This window comes from Nothoprocta perdicaria, unplaced genomic scaffold (genome assembly GCF_003342845.1).
Source record: "Nothoprocta perdicaria isolate Ctin4 unplaced genomic scaffold, notPer1 scaffold_4, whole genome shotgun sequence".
NCBI lineage: Eukaryota > Metazoa > Chordata > Aves > Tinamiformes > Tinamidae > Nothoprocta > Nothoprocta perdicaria.
In genome coordinates this window covers 4,753,761-4,771,226 of record NW_020455643.1, presented here as the reverse complement: position 1 = coordinate 4,771,226, position 17,466 = coordinate 4,753,761, and the positions used below count along the sequence as shown (strand labels likewise).

At 41.7% G+C, this 17,466-nt stretch overlaps 2 protein-coding genes across 3 annotated transcripts in view; one reads left to right on the top strand and one right to left on the bottom strand.

The window, feature by feature from the left end:
* Positions 1–378: 378 nt before the first annotated feature.
* GHSR (growth hormone secretagogue receptor) lies at positions 379–4,218 on the top strand. 2 transcript variants are annotated; one of them, XM_026045359.1, is made up of 2 exons: positions 379–1,230; positions 3,889–4,218. In XM_026045359.1, the coding sequence occupies exons 1-2, from the start codon at positions 477–479 to the stop codon at positions 4,191–4,193; spliced, it is 1,059 nt and encodes a 352-aa protein (XP_025901144.1). In that variant the 5' UTR covers positions 379–476; the 3' UTR covers positions 4,194–4,218. The 2 variants fall into 2 exon arrangements, with proteins under 2 accessions (XP_025901144.1, XP_025901145.1); XM_026045360.1 differs by having other exon boundaries at positions 457–1,230; positions 3,937–4,193.
* A 6,939-nt stretch (positions 4,219–11,157) lies between these two features.
* Positions 11,158–17,466, bottom strand: part of FNDC3B (fibronectin type III domain containing 3B) — a 130,698-nt gene continuing 124,389 nt past the window's right edge. The window contains exon 25 of the mRNA XM_026045279.1: positions 11,158–13,465. Coding sequence (XP_025901064.1) covers positions 13,154–13,465 — 312 coding nt within the window. The 3' untranslated portion in view covers positions 11,158–13,153. The remainder of the gene's footprint in view (positions 13,466–17,466) is intronic.

Genomic DNA, 17,466 nt, shown 5'->3' with positions numbered 1-17,466 from the left:
AAACACAGTGAAACACAATTTACTTGCAAGTAAAACATAGCGAGGGGGTGATTACRGCAGCTCTGGTGAAGCGCAGCCTCGCCGTGCTCCAGGCTACGCCTGCGAGAGCCAAGGGCAGAGCAAAGGCACAGAAAGGGGAGGGACAGGGACTGTCCCTGTACCCATCCCTAAGCTCCCACCAAGCACCCTGCCAGGACCGAAGGCACCTCAGGTCCGTGCAGCTGCAGAGCGGCCCTACACGAGGGCTGACATGAAGCCCCCGCGGGCGCAGCGCRAGCAGCCTGCCCGCCCCGTGACAGCGACGCACGCTGAGCGCGCCGCCCCGGCGCCGATATTAGAGCCGGGAGCCTGCGGCACTCRGGAAACTCCGTTGGGACGCGGGCTGCGTGGGGCAGCGCTCGGCGGCGCCGCGCGGCCGGGCAGCGGCTCCGGGCGGCCCGCGCGGCCACGGGGGATGCGCAGCCCGCGGCCGCAGCATGCGGGAGGGCGGCGCGGGCGGCCGCGGCGCCGAGAACCGCACGGGCCCCGAGCCCCCGCTGCACCTCTTCCCCGCGCCCGTCCTCACCGGCATCACGGCCGCCTGCGTGCTCCTCTTCGTCGTCGGCGTCGTCGGCAACCTCATGACCATGCTGGTGGTGTCGCGGTTCCGGGACATGCGGACCACCACCAACTTCTACCTGTCCAGCATGGCCTTCTCCGACCTGCTCATTTTCCTCTGCATGCCCCTGGACCTCTTCCGCCTCTGGCAGTACCGGCCCTGGAACTTTGGGAACCTCCTCTGCAAGCTCTTCCAGTTYGTCAGCGAGAGCTGCACCTACTCCACCATCCTCAACATCACAGCCCTCAGCGTGGAGCGGTACGTGGCCATCTGCTTCCCGCTCCGTGCTAAGGTCATCATCACCAAAGGGAAGGTCAAGCTGGTCATCCTCTTCCTCTGGGCCGTTTCCTTCGTTAGTGCCGGGCCCATCTTCGTCTTGGTCGGGGTTGAGCATGAGAACGGCACCAACCCGCTGAGCACCAACGAGTGCCGGGCCACGGAATACGCCATCCGGTCGGGGCTTCTCACCATCATGGTCTGGACCTCCAGCATCTTCTTCTTCCTCCCCGTGTTCTGCCTCACGGTCCTCTACAGCCTGATTGGGAGGAAGCTCTGGAGGAGGAAGAGAAAGAACATCGGTCCAAACACAGCCATCAGGGACCAGAACAACAAGCAAACTGTGAAGATGTTAGGTACGACTCCTCCCGCTCCGCTTCTGCAGAGTGTGTGTGCGTGTGTGTGAGAGACAGAAAGACTGAGGAAAACACTGGCAGTTTGTTAAAATCACTCCTAAAGGGAAGCTTTTATTGAAAATATTCCATACAAAGGGCTACAATTTAAGGTATTTGTAGAGTAACTCTCCTCCCTCTTTAGATTTATTTCCAGCTGGCTTGAGCTGGGGCTCTGAAACGCTTCGGCAGAGGTTCATAACAATTACTGACAAGGGCAAACGCTACAGATACGATTAGCTATTGCCCTGGAGATTTCTGCACGCTGCTGCTCTTTCACAGTGGACACCAACATTATTCAGAAAAGGACAGTTTATTTGATTTTTAAACAAAGCTAATCACTCCCAGCGCTCCAAAGTTTAGCTGCAGCCTAAGTAGATAGGAGATGATGTGCACTTAGTTTTAAATGGGTGATTATGGGGTTTTGGACAAAGAGGAGAGTATTTACAAGCGTGTCTGCATCCACTGATGAAAGCTAAGCTGTATTTTTGTATTAGGGAAACAGGCTTCACAGGGAGCCTTTTACCTCCTTTGAGATTTTCCCTCYGTGCGCGGGGATGACATTTCTGTGTGCAGAGGTTCTGCCCGTGCACATTTCCACTGCGCTGAACTTGCTGGGCTAATGAGCTGGAGGGAGAGGTGCTGGTGGGTCTGAACTTCCATAATCAGTAAATGGGAACGCAGCTGATGTTTTTGTTCTTGTGCTGTTTTATTACTATGCAACGGCTGCAAGAGTAATAAAACCTGCAGTGTTCTTTGTGCCCTTTCGCTCTCAGTTTACGATCAATAGAATTACTTCAGTCTGGTAAGTGTGACCATAGAGATAATTCCTCATTTTACACTTCTAGAGCTTCAGAAATATGAACCCGTGCTCACTGTAACARAGCTGTGAGCATATTCCTCCCGTGCTTACATTTCCAAATACTTCACCATAAAGAACTCCAGGGCAATAACTGATTATTTCTGCCACAGGCATCCACATTTCAAACACCTATCTGCTTTCCCAAGGTCAGAGAGCAGCGGGATGGGGACAAGGCTGTCCTTTGACAGAGCCACAATATTCTCCAAATAACAATAGCCTGGTGCAGAATGGAAAGAAAAGCAGTTCAGGAGGGCTCAGTGCTAGCAGGGCACAGTGCCTTTTGCACTCATGGATTTTAGTTTTCTGCTTAAAATGTTGAAGGCAATTTCTAAGTCCTTGGCAAGTCACAGAGCACCAGGTAAATGGGAGCAACAATAATACTTCTTCGAGACTGTACTGTAAGTTTATGCATTTAGGTCCATAACTAACCCCYAAGTGCACAGCGCAACTTCCAAAGCAGTTCCCACTCCCCATTCCTACTGAAATAACGTATACATGGGTATATCATGGGTATACGCTATGTATATCATGGGTACGTGTGCTCACACATAAAAATACTGGTTATGCTTAAAATGCTGTGTGCAATAACAGCAATGTTTGTTATGGGGGTTTAACTCCAGAGCATCCTTGCTAGCTTGGGAAGCTCAGTCTGAAATCTGCAGGGAGAGAAAATGAAGAAGAAAGTGGCAATGGTTGGCTCAAGGTGATGAGGAGCTGGAAATTAGGTTCACCAAAAATAGTCATCTAAATTTGGGAACTTTTTCCTRAAGCTTTAAAAGTAAGTTTTAAGGAAAGAACAATCCTGCTTAGCTCTTTGAATTTTGTTTCTGCTGTAACCTCACAGTCTGAAATCCTGCCACACCGGATCTGTTGGGAAACACTAATTCATTGCACTGGGGTTCGGATTAACACGAGAAGGGCTGTTAATGAGACAGGAGAGATGACAGGTAAAAAACATTTAAGACTGTCAAAAGCCCTGTCTTGAGTTTTCTATTTTTTCTGATATGTTAACCGGTCCATTCACAGTAATGTGAAAAACAGCACAGGTCCAGAGCACACTGTAAACCAAGAGAAAAAGTTTCTTCCCTCCCTAGAATAGAAACTCAGAAGGTTCAAAGATACAAATATTCCTGTGACTGAGATATATTTTGTGTGCATCTGTATCATAGTGCTAATACAATATTACAGGAATAGCAGCTGATGATATAATCATATATTAAGTTTTACTTTTCTTGAAGTAACTCATATTCCAAAAAAGTGACAAATTAGAGGTGTGGAGTGTGAGCCTTGGAATATGCTCTCTACTGACCTGGATACCCTCACTTTGCTTTTGGCCCTTACTTTAAATTATTTTGCTTTACAGGAGTTGCATTATTCTATATGAACCACAGTGTTGAGTATCTCACCTTATTTGTGACTTTTGTTAAACACTGCACTTGATAGACTATGTTTATCCTTTTTTTAATAACCATTCTGGTTCTTTAATTCTCTCCTTTTTTTTTAGTGAAAAGCCTAAGTTTACATAGCTCAGAAGCATGCTATATCAAATTAGTGATGCAGTAGACATACAGCCTGTTAAAATATGATTGATGTGCAATAAATATAGCTATTTTAAACTCAGAAAATGTATCTGAGAAAGACAAAACTGAGAAGATATCAGGAAGCATTTTCATGTGTGTGGAAGGAATAGGAATATGTTTAAATCAGACATCATGTAACRTTCATACTTAACTCCATTTCTTTTGCTGTTTTTATTTTAGTCGTGGTGGTTTTTGCTTTCATACTCTGCTGGTTGCCTTTTCACGTAGGACGGTACTTATTCTCCAAGTCCTTCGAAGCGGGCTCCTTGGAGATAGCCGTGATCAGCCAGTACTGCAACCTGGTCTCCTTTGTCCTCTTCTACCTTAGCGCCGCCATCAACCCCATCCTCTACAACATCATGTCGAGGAAGTACCGCCTGGCCGCCTGCCACCTGCTCGGCCTCCGCCCGCTCCCGAGGAAAAGGCTCTCCAGCACCAAGCAGGAAAGCTCCCGCGCCTGGACCGAGCCCAGCGTCCTCACCTGACACCGCCACCGGGCTCCAGAGCATCGGCACGGCGCCGCCCGGGATGCCACGGCCGGAGCGGGATGGGATGGAAGCAGTGGAGGCTGCTGGATGGGACGGTGCCAGTGGATTCCCAGCAAGCTGCAGTGGAGGCTGTTAACAATAAAATAATAAAAATAATTAAAGATCTAAACTTTGAGAGGACGAAAGGAGGCGGGGGGTTGCACAACTCCAACGCTCAAACGTCATTTTTTTTCAGCTGCTTTTGCCCACATGATATAGTTTTTCCTCCTTTTTAATGTGGACTATGGGAAGAGCACTGGGCTTTGGCACTTGGAGCAATGAACACAGCTCCGTCTGCCCATAGGCTCACACAGCCTCGAGGAGCCACTAATTTGAGCTGAATTTTTTTCCAGAGTTAACAGTAGTTTTGCTGAGGATTTTTGCTAGTGTTTCATCAGAACCTAAGGAAAGGAAAACTGAATTGTCTTTTTTTGGTGCAGGAACATGGAATTTGATATTCTTTACATAATCTGAATTTTTTTTTTAAAGCAAACTTTTCCTCAGAGGAAAATGATTTCTCTAAATCATTTTAGAGATAAAGAGAGAGATAAAAATGGATAATTTCTATACACACTACTGAAAAACAAACGCCCTCCATACCTTGCCTGAGTAGAAAGGAAATGAAAAAAATCTCTTCGTAGAAATGACTCAGAACGTGACCTGTGCTGAAACAGTTTCTTAAGGATGTATCAGCGGGACAAGGATGGCACTGACTGCAGAGCTGGAGTGATGCTATAAAAATACGGAATGCCATCTCTCACCAAAGTGTGTTTTTTCACTCGCTAAACCATCCAYGGTCATGAAGTCCAGTTTGGCGGCAAACAACTCAACATGCTTGAGCTTGCAGACRTTGGGTGTTCCCACAAAGCAATGGCTCCTGTTCCCTTGCTCCCACTGAGATCCCCCTCGGTTGGTCAGTAAAGGGGTTCCCCTGCATGGAAAGACCCTCCTTGGGGTTAAAAACCATGGGTTTTTGAGGGTAAGCAGACACTGAAGTTGGGGTYGTTCCAATTTGCTGTTTTATTCATTTCAAAATGGCGCTTGCTGGATTTGGGGAACATCCGTAGCAAACGGGACTTGGGAAAGCAATGGAAAAAAACTGTTAAAATGCAGAAGCAGAGACATTCTTGTCCTTGAGCCGTGAAAAATCAGATTCACCTGATTTTTGTAACTTAAATATTTAAAAGAAAAAAAAACAAGCCTTTCTGTTCTGTATGCTAATGCATATGTCTTGTATTGCATCTGTTGTCACATTGACATGTAGATTTTGTGTCCAGCAATTGCCATGTAGGAGACCTCTGTGGAATAGCAACTTTCTATTTATTTTATCCTAGTATTTATTGCTGACTGGGCCACATTTAACTCTACGGAACGAGCTGTCCGTTGCCTGAAGTGTCCTGCTGCCTTGGGGCCTGTCAGGCCTGTGTCCTGCCATGGATGGGCCTGGGGCCTGTGTCGGGGCTACAGGTTTGGATCATGCACCTGAATTGGTTTTGTTCCCCAACAATGGCATTTCCTGAGCACAGATGTATGAAACAAAATGTAAGAGCAGCTGGGGAAGCCAAGACCAAGACCCCAAGGGCCCAGCTCAGGAGACGCTGTTGGTGTGACCCTCGACCAGCCCCGGCCTGGTGGTCGTCGTAGGAGCTCTGCCACTACCAGSGTCACCCTCTCGCTCTCTAACACCACGTGTGCTTTTTTTAACCCTTTTTGTTCTTTCATTCCTCACTGATGGGCACATGGGTCTGACGGCAGATACCATGCAACTCAGGGAAACCAGAAATTCGGGAGGCTCGGGAAGGCTCTAGAGACGCAAGCTCATGATCCGCATCGCTGTGTAGATGACCTGAAYGTACGCCCAGCACCACCTCCGTGTTTCCAACCTTGGTTGTGTCTGTGGTATTAAATGTGAACAGAAAAATGAAATAAAATTATGAGAACCTTTATAATCCTACCCTTCACGGTATTTGTGGTGGCACAGCATTGTCAGATACCTCTAGGAAGAKATATATACCCCCCCACAGCTCACTACCACTAAACTAGCCCATTGGGACTGCTCTCCTCCAGGGCAATTTATTGCCCACATTGTGATGCTTCAATTATTTCTTCATTCAAGTAATGCTGTAATTGAGATTTTAAGTGCTAGCTTCCTGTGAAAGCCACCTGGGAAAAATGCAGAAGTGTTTTCTACCTAGGAATAAATACGTGAAGTCAATCTCAGTTGGATATAATGATTTTCCACTGGGAAAGGTGATAGGCAGGTTTCTTCTTTGCCAGTTCTGATAGGAGAAATTATTAGAATTAAAACAAAATAAAAAAAAAAAGCATGGGAGCTTCATGGATCAAAATTTTGATGAGTTCTCACTGCCCTGTGTGAGAACACTCCATGGTGGGAATGATTTGCCAGTTGCACTGGAGGTTCATTCACTAGACATTTGGTATCTTAAGGGCTTTTCTGACTCTACGCTTTGTGTCACAGTGTCACAAATAAACAGGAGCGATCCAGCTGCCTTTTATGTCTTGGCCACATGTTAAATCAGTGATGAAATAGATCAGAAGCACTTCCCTGGAAAATGCCCTTCACTTTAGAAAAGTAGCCTTGATGGAGGCACACACAAGGAAGAAAAATCATGTTCTATTGTACTTTTTGCCAAAAATGAAATGATTCTGGAAAATCTGGAAAAACGTGAGCTCAGCAGGGGCGAGAGCTGCTCTCTGAGCATCTCCAGCTCAACACCAGTACCAAAGGGAGCAGCACAATTTCAGATACACTCACATCACTGCAGTGGTTTGTTCATTACAAAAAAAAAAAAAAAAAAAAAAAAANAATTTCACTCACAACCTCAAAGCCAGTAACTTTATCCTGAGCAGCACTTGGTTAGGAGACACAAAAATATGAAATACTGGGTAGATAACCAAGTCAGGTGTGACCAGCTTGCAGGCATTCTGTGGAAAGAAAGCATGTTTGAGCTATGAATTGTAATAAACACACTATTTGCTCGGGATTACGGGGAGTTTCTCCGCTCTATTCACATGTTAATCCTTGCAAGGCTTTTAACTCTCCACATTGCTTGTTTGGCTTTACTTGCAGGAAATAGCATCTTTCATAGACCAGAGAGTCAAGGAGATAGGCTAATAAAATTACCAAGTGACATCCACTGAACATGTTGACCCGAGGAGCTATTCATTAGCAAAAGGCTAGTAGACCTAAAAATAATTCTGTTTGCATGCAGGACCGTTCATGCTAGCAATTAGTACACAAAAAATGTAACTATTCAAACTAGTAACAGCACACTCAACCTAAATAAGAGCAGAAAGCAGGCCAGCCCCATGTGCTTGAAAACATCTCAGGAAACCACAGGATCCTTTTGTTATTGTACTCAGCCAAGAACCCATGTGTTATGAGAGAGCAATTGTCAAGAGCAGAAACATATGCAATCGTTCAACATTTATTAAATGTAATAGTGATAAAATGGCCTTTCCAAAGGATCTCATCTGGCTTTCTGCTCATCCATAAAAACACTAAAACAAAACGCCCATTTCCTCCTTTCAACTTAATTGTGGTTCTCAGCTCTGAGGAGAATGAGAGACGACATTTATATCTTCACTGCAAGGCAGGTGAATGTTAATGACACAGAACACAATTTTGGCAATTCCTCCATAAATCATAATACATCTTGAATTCTGTAATAATTCAATAACTTCTAGAAAAGATATGCACAGGATATACGGTTTCTACTACATTTCCACAGTGATTTCTGTATAGCTTTTCTCCAGCACCTCTGGGTGCAGACAGGTCTAGCAAAACAGAAGGGATTGTGTGTCATGGGTACGGTAGGAATCACTGCATTCCCCCAATCCATAAACCTTTCCCAGCTGCACTCAAGACCTCAAAGGGCTCTTCACTTTTACACTTATTTCTCACTATAGCAAAGGAAATCTGAGTTTCCYAAAACTCAGGTTCTGTGAGAGGTGGATGAGCGGCAGTGCTGGGTTAACCTTTCCTCCCTCACCATCGGGGCTCCCACTGCTCCATCCTTGGATGTATCCGTGCCCTCATGAACACTCTGCTCCCCACACAGGGCTCAGCTCGCGGGTAGGCTCCTAACTTAGTGATGAACAAAGCAAATTCTGCCCGCTCCGTTTTCACACAGGCTCTTTGGCTGTGGCAACAAGGGGAATTGCTGCTTCAGAAACAGCAGCTGCGTGTGCTGGAGGCCACACTCGGCTGCGAGAGGACCCAGGGGCTGCTCAATTGCTYCTGTCCCTCTCCAGCAACACGAGCCTTGAGCTCTTCCTGAGCTCACCCAAAGGCCGAGCTCTGCTTCAACACTCTCCTTCCAACCCCAAAGAGCACGTGAGAGGAGTYGTTTTGTGCAATACCACCCATACGCGGACATAACTGCTTTGTCTTTCTTGGTGAAGCCCATGTGAAACTCACCTCTGTTTAACCCACCTTGATAGTCCTGGCCAAAGAAGAGGAGTGGGGACAGCTGCACCATGCTCGGTGCCCACAGCACCACTTGGAGATCCCTGGGCATAAACACGCAGCTCCTCCATCCGTCACCTCAGCGGCCACTGGGATAACAGTGCAAACCAAGGAGTTAAAAAAACAGACATTTCCTCAAATGACAAAGCAGTGATTGCTATTCTACAGGCATCCTTAAAAGAGAGTTAGAGACAGTTTTGGCAAGCACTGCTTAAAGTGAAAAAAAAAAAGAAAAAAAAAGCTGAGCCATCAAACAAGAAAAACTACATTTCCATAGGAAAAAAAAAACACAGTTGCATTGTAAATCACAGTAATTTAAAAAGTGCACTGATGCATTGATTTGAGGAAGAAAAGCCTACTAAAAAGAAAAACATTGTTTGTCAACAAATATGTACACCAAGGCACGAGCCGCTGGATGAATTCTTCATGATAAGCCATTGAATTCATTGTACATAATTATGGAATAAGTGCACAGCTCTATCTTTCAAGTGGTTAATAACATACAGTGAACAAATCCAGGTATGCCTTTAACAATGTGCTTTCACATGAGCTAATAAATGATCAAAATACCTCAGAAATGTGACTTTAAAATAATTTCTGCTAGGCACTGAGGACTGTAAATCAGCACCGCAATGGAGAGCAGACCGTGTTTGGGCTCTGGATCTCAGGTACCTCTGCCCAGGGCCTTGCTGGGTGCTTCTGAGGACTGACCTGTCTCATGGACAAGTTGCAGCCTCAAGTCTGTTACTGCTCCTCTTACAAACAAGGAAAAACTTCCTTCCTGGCAAGCAGTTCCCCAGCTGGTTCCTGCAGTCATCCCTGGCACTGCATGGAAGTAAATAAGCTTGCATTAAAAGTAAATACTGGTGACAAGAGTGCCACAAGCACAAGTCCCATCTAAGCCAAAGAGCCCAAGTTACCGTCAGGATTAATCCACTCCATCATCTTACTCCTCACTGGCTTCATCAGCAGCACTTGATGGGCTTTATCTAACAGAAACACCTAGTAACAGCGGAAAACTGTTGTAATTTCTTCTTGGCCTGATTTTATTGATTGATTTGTTTATTGATTGACAGAGTCGGCCAGTTGGCCAAGATGCTCATCCCAACCTTGATGAAACCACAGGATTCAACGCTAAAAAGTCCCAAGGACTGGAAGGGAGCCACCACGCTGGCTCAGGTGGAAAGGTCCATGGTAAGAAAACTCCTGGTAATATCAGAAAGAATTAAAACATTTATTGGGCATAAATATATTACATGTACACTACAGATACAGTTAAGTCTTACATACATAGTGTAGTATTTGCAAAATCTATACATTAAAACTGGTATGGCAGTTTTAATACAATGCATATGAAATAGTCTAAAATTTACAATACAAGAAAACTTATGATTATTTTTTTCTCTTAAAGTTGAAAAGCTTGGAATGTATGTTCCCATAGTGAGGTAAAAACATTTTTTTTTTTTCAATTTAAAGAACTGTGCAAGAATAAAGTTCATACACATTCAGTTAGGGCACTTTTCAATTGTGACACTGAATACTGAACTACTGTAGCCAACAAACAGAGTTAGAAAACAATGTATCGAGTTCATAAAGAAAAAGACAGGAAAAAATCTCCTTAAGTTTTTAAATATTTAGTGTTTCACTCTACTTTTTATTTGTTCATAATTTCTTTGAGAGAAAGGAGTTCTCAGGTTTGATTCGATGCCTGATACTACTGGATCAAAAGACAAAGATATCTGGGGGAAGACAAGACATCCCTAAAGGGCAGTATTCAGTGGCAGTGGGAATCAAAGCAGGAATGGTTTAAGATCTGTGATGCTTTTTTTTCCTTTTTCAATAAATGAATCACAATCAAATCGCTACGGCAGAATACACCATCTAAATTAATGTCAAATTAACTGGGTCTGTCCCAGCTCCTCTTGGCTGCATTCACTGCCAGCCGCAGAGCTGGACTCGGCTTTTGCATTAGCATGATAAGGAGACACCAAACAAATTAGCAACGACAGAAATGCTCAGGGTATAACCAACAAATTGCTTTTCTTCCACTTCTGCTTGCTGTGTGTAGTATCTTTTTTTTTTTTTTTTAATTCCAAACATTCAGAAGTGACCAAATTATGTAAAGTTTTTTTTTTTTTACATTTTTTAAWTTTTTTTAAAAAGGTGTCAAGCTTGGACTTCATAGCAGCACTGCTGAAAAAATACTCAAAAAATAAAAAAGGGAATTCTTCAAATTTCTGGGTTTCCCAAACTAGCTGTCTTCTCACTGTTTTAAAAAATACAATCTTTCCCCCTCCATTGAAAACAGCTGTATATGCTTTGCTCACAAAATACAGATGCAAGGTCACAAAGTTTCACATCACAAATAAATTTAAATAAGATGTAATAAATTTGACAGGCTGTGACTTTGGCAAAAAATAACAAAAAAAAATCCAAAAAATATATATATATTTAGCTCAACGCCATTAGTTTGCAAGGCTAAATTAAACTAATTATAGTCAATAACAAAATACAGAACATTTCTAATATTTGCTACATCTAGAGAGGCACACAGAATAATTCATTGATCTCAGCACTTTTGTTTTCCAGAGATGATTATGTTTTTGGATACATGTAAACGTTTGAATCACTGATAATGGTTTTTTTGGCATTTAATGTACTAGATGCTCCCATCTTCAAAAACACAAGAAAATGTAAGAAGATTAATAATACTAGGAATGCTGCCAGGTAAAAAGTTGACCTAAAGTACAATGGTATAAAACAGACAAAATATAACATGCTACAGGGAGGGTAAGGAGGGGATTAGTACATAAGTACACTTTTTATTTTATTTTTTATTTTTTACAATAAATAAAAGATTGCACTGTAATTGGTATTTAAAGTACTGTATGCAGTATATAGTATAAATAAACCTAAAACAAAAATAATGTTGTTTTTCCCCATTACTTTGGTTAAGGGAATATTATGCTAGTACAGGACACTGAATCTTAGACAAATGGAGACAGAGCACAAAAGAGCTAGGACAAAAGCAAAAACGAGTAGCAAAAATATACAAAAACAGTAGGCAGGGAAAAACACTGTGTCTGTTGCACCCTTTTGGAATCTATTTGCACCTCCAGCTCATTAAAGTCCCTGAGGTACTTGCACAATGTTGACTTAATATAAATAGCCCAATGAGTCACGAGTTAAAAATCTAATATCTTGATGGACTGAAACATGTGTCTGGGAAGGGGCACTGAGGAGGCGGGTGGGAATAGGGCCTCTAGAGCAAGGACTACACATCTGCACGATYTGCAAATCTGCTGAGATTTGCAATGTACCAAGTATTTTATTTACCCCTGTGGTAAGAATTCGTAGCCACCCATTAAAGGTACTTAGAGCAAACAGATTTCTGATACCTCCAAGAGCTATATAAAATAGATACCCCTCCAAAAAAAATAATAAAAAAATCAACTGACAGTAAAGTTTGCTTGTGTTAAGTGTAAATCTTACCTAATTCAGTAGAGGCAGTAGGCTGTCACCAGCTCTAATCATATAAATCAGGCTGCACATAATAGAATAATATCTAGTAGTAGATTAAGGATAGTTATATACAGTGACAAACAAACAAGTTAAAGCAGCTTTTAAATAGCTGAACATGGGAATAACTAACTATTGCACAATGCCCTCTTACTTAAAATTACTGCTAGGAAATCAAAATGGTAAAAAAAATCTATAATGCTTCATAATTTATATGCAGTTTGGTTATTTAATTTCTTATACAGGCAGTTCATAGTGTTGTAAAAGTGTCAGATAAAAACAAGTGTTTTTAGGCTGCAGGATAATCTGATTTAAACACACTAAAATGTTAAAATAACAGTGTACATTTCATCTTGAAAAACGGGGCAAAAGTATTGTAGTGAATAAATCATAGGCAACATTGATAATACTGTTCAATGAAAACCTGGTACTGTTGACTAACACTGTATTCTAGTCTTACCACTATACACACCTGTGACTAATGTTTAAGAGAAAAAGAAGAGAAAAAAAGTGATTGATGATTAAAATTTCCTAAATAGTAACATAACAGACTGTAAAGACTTCAGTGAAAAATAAAAAATAGAAAAATAACAACCTAAAAAAAATCAAAAGAAAAAAACAATGAAAAGGCAAATTGGTGACAATTTTCAAACTGTGAAGGAAAAAAAAGTCTTGCTTTTGGTATCTGGTTTGCTTATTTCTCCAGTTTGACCGCTTCCTAGTTTTGAATTTCAAAAAGGTGCATCAAAACACTGATTTATCTTTCTTCAAGCTAGAACTGTAAAAACAAGAGAAGTATATAAAATGTATGGTAGAACAAAAGGCTTTCAAAAAGGAATATCTGAATAAATGTGTGGATTATAATGCGTAGCATTAGTTAAATTCGTATCTCAAACTTCCATTGAATTCTCTACTTCATAAAGAAGTATTGTAATATACAGGCAAAGATAATCGACAGACTTGCAAAGCCAAGCACAATGAGGGCTGCAAACTGTTCATCAGTAGGAATCAAGCTCTTGATCTTGGGGTCATCGAGGCTCCCCACTTCTCCTGCAAGCATGAGCTCGCTTGGCTGGAGCACGAAGGCAACGGAGGGGCTGAAAGGGCCGCTAAGCTCCTGTGAGGTATCCGAGCACCGGCGACACGCGCACACACGGAATCGATAGTCTGTGTTGACTTGAAGGCCTGAGATTTGGAACGTCGTCTCATCCCCCTTGTACACCTGCAAAACCAAGGAGCAAACGCTGTCAAATACAGAAAGTGCCACCATGGAACCCCCTCCTTTTCTCTGTAACGTCAGAACTTTCTAAACTAGTCTTAGATGAACCTTCTTTGAGCACAAAATGTGTGCAAATACTCCCTTCTGCACAGAGGTACAAGAAGCTGAGACCTGAAAGGAGTCTGCGTTTCACAGACTAGTACAAGTAGGAATAACATCTAGAAATAGTGCTATTTTGCAAATATTTGAGATAGAAATTTAAGTTRGGTTAAATATATATCCTGTGAGGAAACATTTCTGTAGGCCCCAAGGGAAGGAGTTGACTACGTCAACGAAGGTTTCAGAAAAATACCATGGTATAGAGGGCAGCATGAGAGATGTCCAACTGCGACAGCTCTCAAACCCGAGCGTTCACCAGACTAGATAGACACAAAGACAGACAACAYAACTGAAGCATAAAAAGCTCCTCTTGGCTACACTGTATGTATTTCTTTAACACTCTAAATCATGTACCTATGCTAACAAAATGTAGGTAATGTATGACTCAAGAGAGCATGAGTCATAATATGAGAAAGAAGAGAAAACTGAGTATCTAAGATACAGTTTTGCACTTTAGAAGGAAAACAAAATAAACCACATTGGAACCGTTTATGAACTATGAAAACAAATAACCAGTCAACGATTTATGTAACAGAGTTTTTGAAACTGGTATTTTATGAAATGAAAAATAATGTGTCATAAAGTGTTTGTATCTCCTGGAAAAAGAAAGAAAAAGTCTTATTTCTTTTCTCATTTAAATGGTTTTGTTTTCTCCCCATCATGGGGATAGGAAGTGATACTAGCAGCTCTACTCTCTTGAAGGTCTTGGAAAAGGGTAACGAGGAAAATTACAACTCAAAGGGGATTTAATTTATCTTGCTATATTTCTTATTCTAAAGCAAATAAAATAATCAAAGTAAGAGACATGCTCAGTTAAACACCACTTAAATAATCCAACTGTCTTGTCCATGCCTACCCTTGAGACTTACTCCTCTGTTAAGAAGCCAGTTTCTGATTGCTTGAGAAGATCTGGGACAAAAGACTAAAGTTTTCATTTCATTCTTTTTTTCCCTCTCTCCTTTTAAACTTATTTAAGTCTTTGACAACTTTTTCAAAACAAGATTGGGTGATGGTTATTTTAAGTTTCCAGACCAGCCAGAATTCAGCTAACTAGACTTATGTTTCTTGGCCTCAAGACATAAATCCAGAAGCAACATATAAACGAAATTATGTTACCTTCAGTAAATATGTTGAGCACTCATAGGAAGCTCACTGGAACTCAAGTTACAGAGAAATGCATCACACTCCTACTAGAAGTATCTCTGTTTAACTATAGCTGTGCCCCTTGTCTGTCCTGCAATCCTCGTCTGTCTGTCCAAAGATAATGAGAACTGAGGACCGAGGCTAAAGCAACAGATCACATGAAASAGAAAATTAGGAGGGCTGCAGCTGTCTGTAGTAATAATGTGAAGGTTCAAAGACCTATTTGTGAAGTGTACCTCGACTCTAACTTCAATACCAAGAGAATCACTGCCACTCTTTCCAGACTGTAGTTCTCATGCTGGTGCCCACTTGTGTGGTCAACTGTCTTCCTCTTCCTCCGTCCTCTAAGCTACATCTTTTAGGCAGTTWATACTTCAGTATACTCACAAGTACGAACCATTATGCAATGAAAAAGCATAAATTTGGGGTGTAAATGTATTTTTAATGAATAATTAAAAAGGTACATGTTTCCACATGCTAAACTCTACTTTGAGGATTATCTAATTTCCATTTCTTTAGACTGTGAGACATCACAACTCCAAGAATTTATCCCTGCAATGCAGCTGTAGGCAAGGTACGTCTTGTAGGGGCTGTTGTAATTATTCATTTAATTTTCAAAATGTATCAAAGGAACTCTAGATGTCTTTGCCTAAGAAAATTCTTTGCAGCCAACATCATTATTTCTAAGACAAATCAGAAAGCCAATAAAATCCATATMATGAAATTTAATAATAAATTTACAATCTAAATTTCATAAATTACATTTACCAAACACTGAGGATGGGCCATAGTCAGGTTGTCTTTGTATTATAAAACCCATCCAGTTAACTGAATTACTTTTTTCTTCTGTCGGGGTGGTGAATACCAGCATAACTGGAGGCTAAGCTTTGCTAATCAAAGACTTGTATGTTCAATATAGTCTAACAAACACAGATGACCCAGTTCACTTGAGCAAGCCAGGCAATAGCACTTCAAAAGAGGCCAGACAGTCTGGTGAGAGAAGAGTGCATCTTTAAAGCAAGTTTGAAAAACAGTCCAATGTCCACATTAATTCACTGCTCAACGACAACAAAAGACAAAACATTTCTTGTACTAGAGCTAGGAAGGTGGTGCATAGTGTTCCAGTTTCAAGGACTGCATGAATATTTAGCACTAATGGAGCTATGTCCTATCTCAACGACAGGCAACAATCCTCGTGCTCAGTTATCATTCCCCTTTGAAAGTAGCCACTGCATCAAGCACACTGGCTGCAGCAGGATCCAGGAGAGCCTCTTTTCCAGGGGGAAAGGTGCTGAACTGAATTGGTCTCCAGGACCATAAGGAGCCAGCAGAGCTCGTATAATCACTAGAYACCATTAGTATAAAGACAGATGCTTGGTTGTGAATGTAGTTATGTTTGGTGAATGGGCTTCACACACAAAACGGAGAAAAAAATTAATTTGACAATTATCTCAAGGGTCTCCAAATTAGCTAAACAAATGTTAAACCAAATACCATTTTATAAAGCATTTTTTTCAGATGTAGCACATGATGCTTCAGCAGCAAATAAGTCAGAGTACAGGGGGTATCTAATTTATGAATTTCAGATCCTAGAAACCACTCTTTTGTTTTAGGCACCTGAGAATGTAATAAAAACACAATGAGATTTTTTTGCTGGCTCCTTCAGTGAAAGCAATCAGCACCAGTCACACACTGTTGCTAAAGCCTCTTATGGCATCTGATATTATCGATCAAACTAGACAGCTGAGAGAAGGCCTGTAGGCAAGTGTTCCTCGGCTTCATAGACATCATTAAAGAATTCAAAAAAAAATCCTCAATCTTTTCAAAATAACAAAAGTGAGAGCAACAATTGTTCTATAGGCAGCTCACTGGAAAGATAACCTCACCTGGCTGTTGCACTCCATCGCAATATGGAATTTCCATCCATATGGAAATATGGAATTAATCGCGCTTAATAATTAATAAAAGCCTTATTGTTTAAGCAGARCAAGTAAGAGTCACTGAAATAAACTTCCAGGCAGTGGGCTGCACTCAATGASCCTAATAAAAATCATGTATTGGTTCTCTCTCATTACAGAACACTGGCACCAGGAGGCAGAGGAAATACTCAGTAAGCTGCACTAGCAGTATCATGCTTATATACAGCATTGAGTTACATCGTACACGGGTGTGCCTCTAAAACAAGTGCCTCTGATTTGAGGTAAAAAAAGTGAAAAATGGCCACTTATTTCCATTTGTACCCTGCTCTGCCAGAATACAGTGGAAACACTGAGGCAGAGTACTTTATGCTTAGTCTGCACAAATTGCCTAGATGGTTTATGCTGATTTATGCTTTGTGATTTAAAAATTGTCCACATATTGGAACCAAGTCTCCCAASTGCACAGCTCAGACATAGGCTGCATGGTCAAGCCCATGGAGCTCGATACTGCTCCACTTCGTGTGCACAACAGGTTCTCTGAACAGTCACGCAATTCAGCTGCGTTTTGAAAAGTCCAACATAAACTATCATTAAAAAGTTCTAACTCAGTTTTCATGATGACAGGATTTTTCACTTCCAAGCGTTTATGCCAAAGAAAGAATTCAAATCTATTGTGCATCACATACAACATTCTTTATGAAGAAAAAACACCAGTTTTAAAGACCTAACACAGTATGAATGCTAATCCTGTATCATAAAAGGCACACTGAAATCTTCATAATA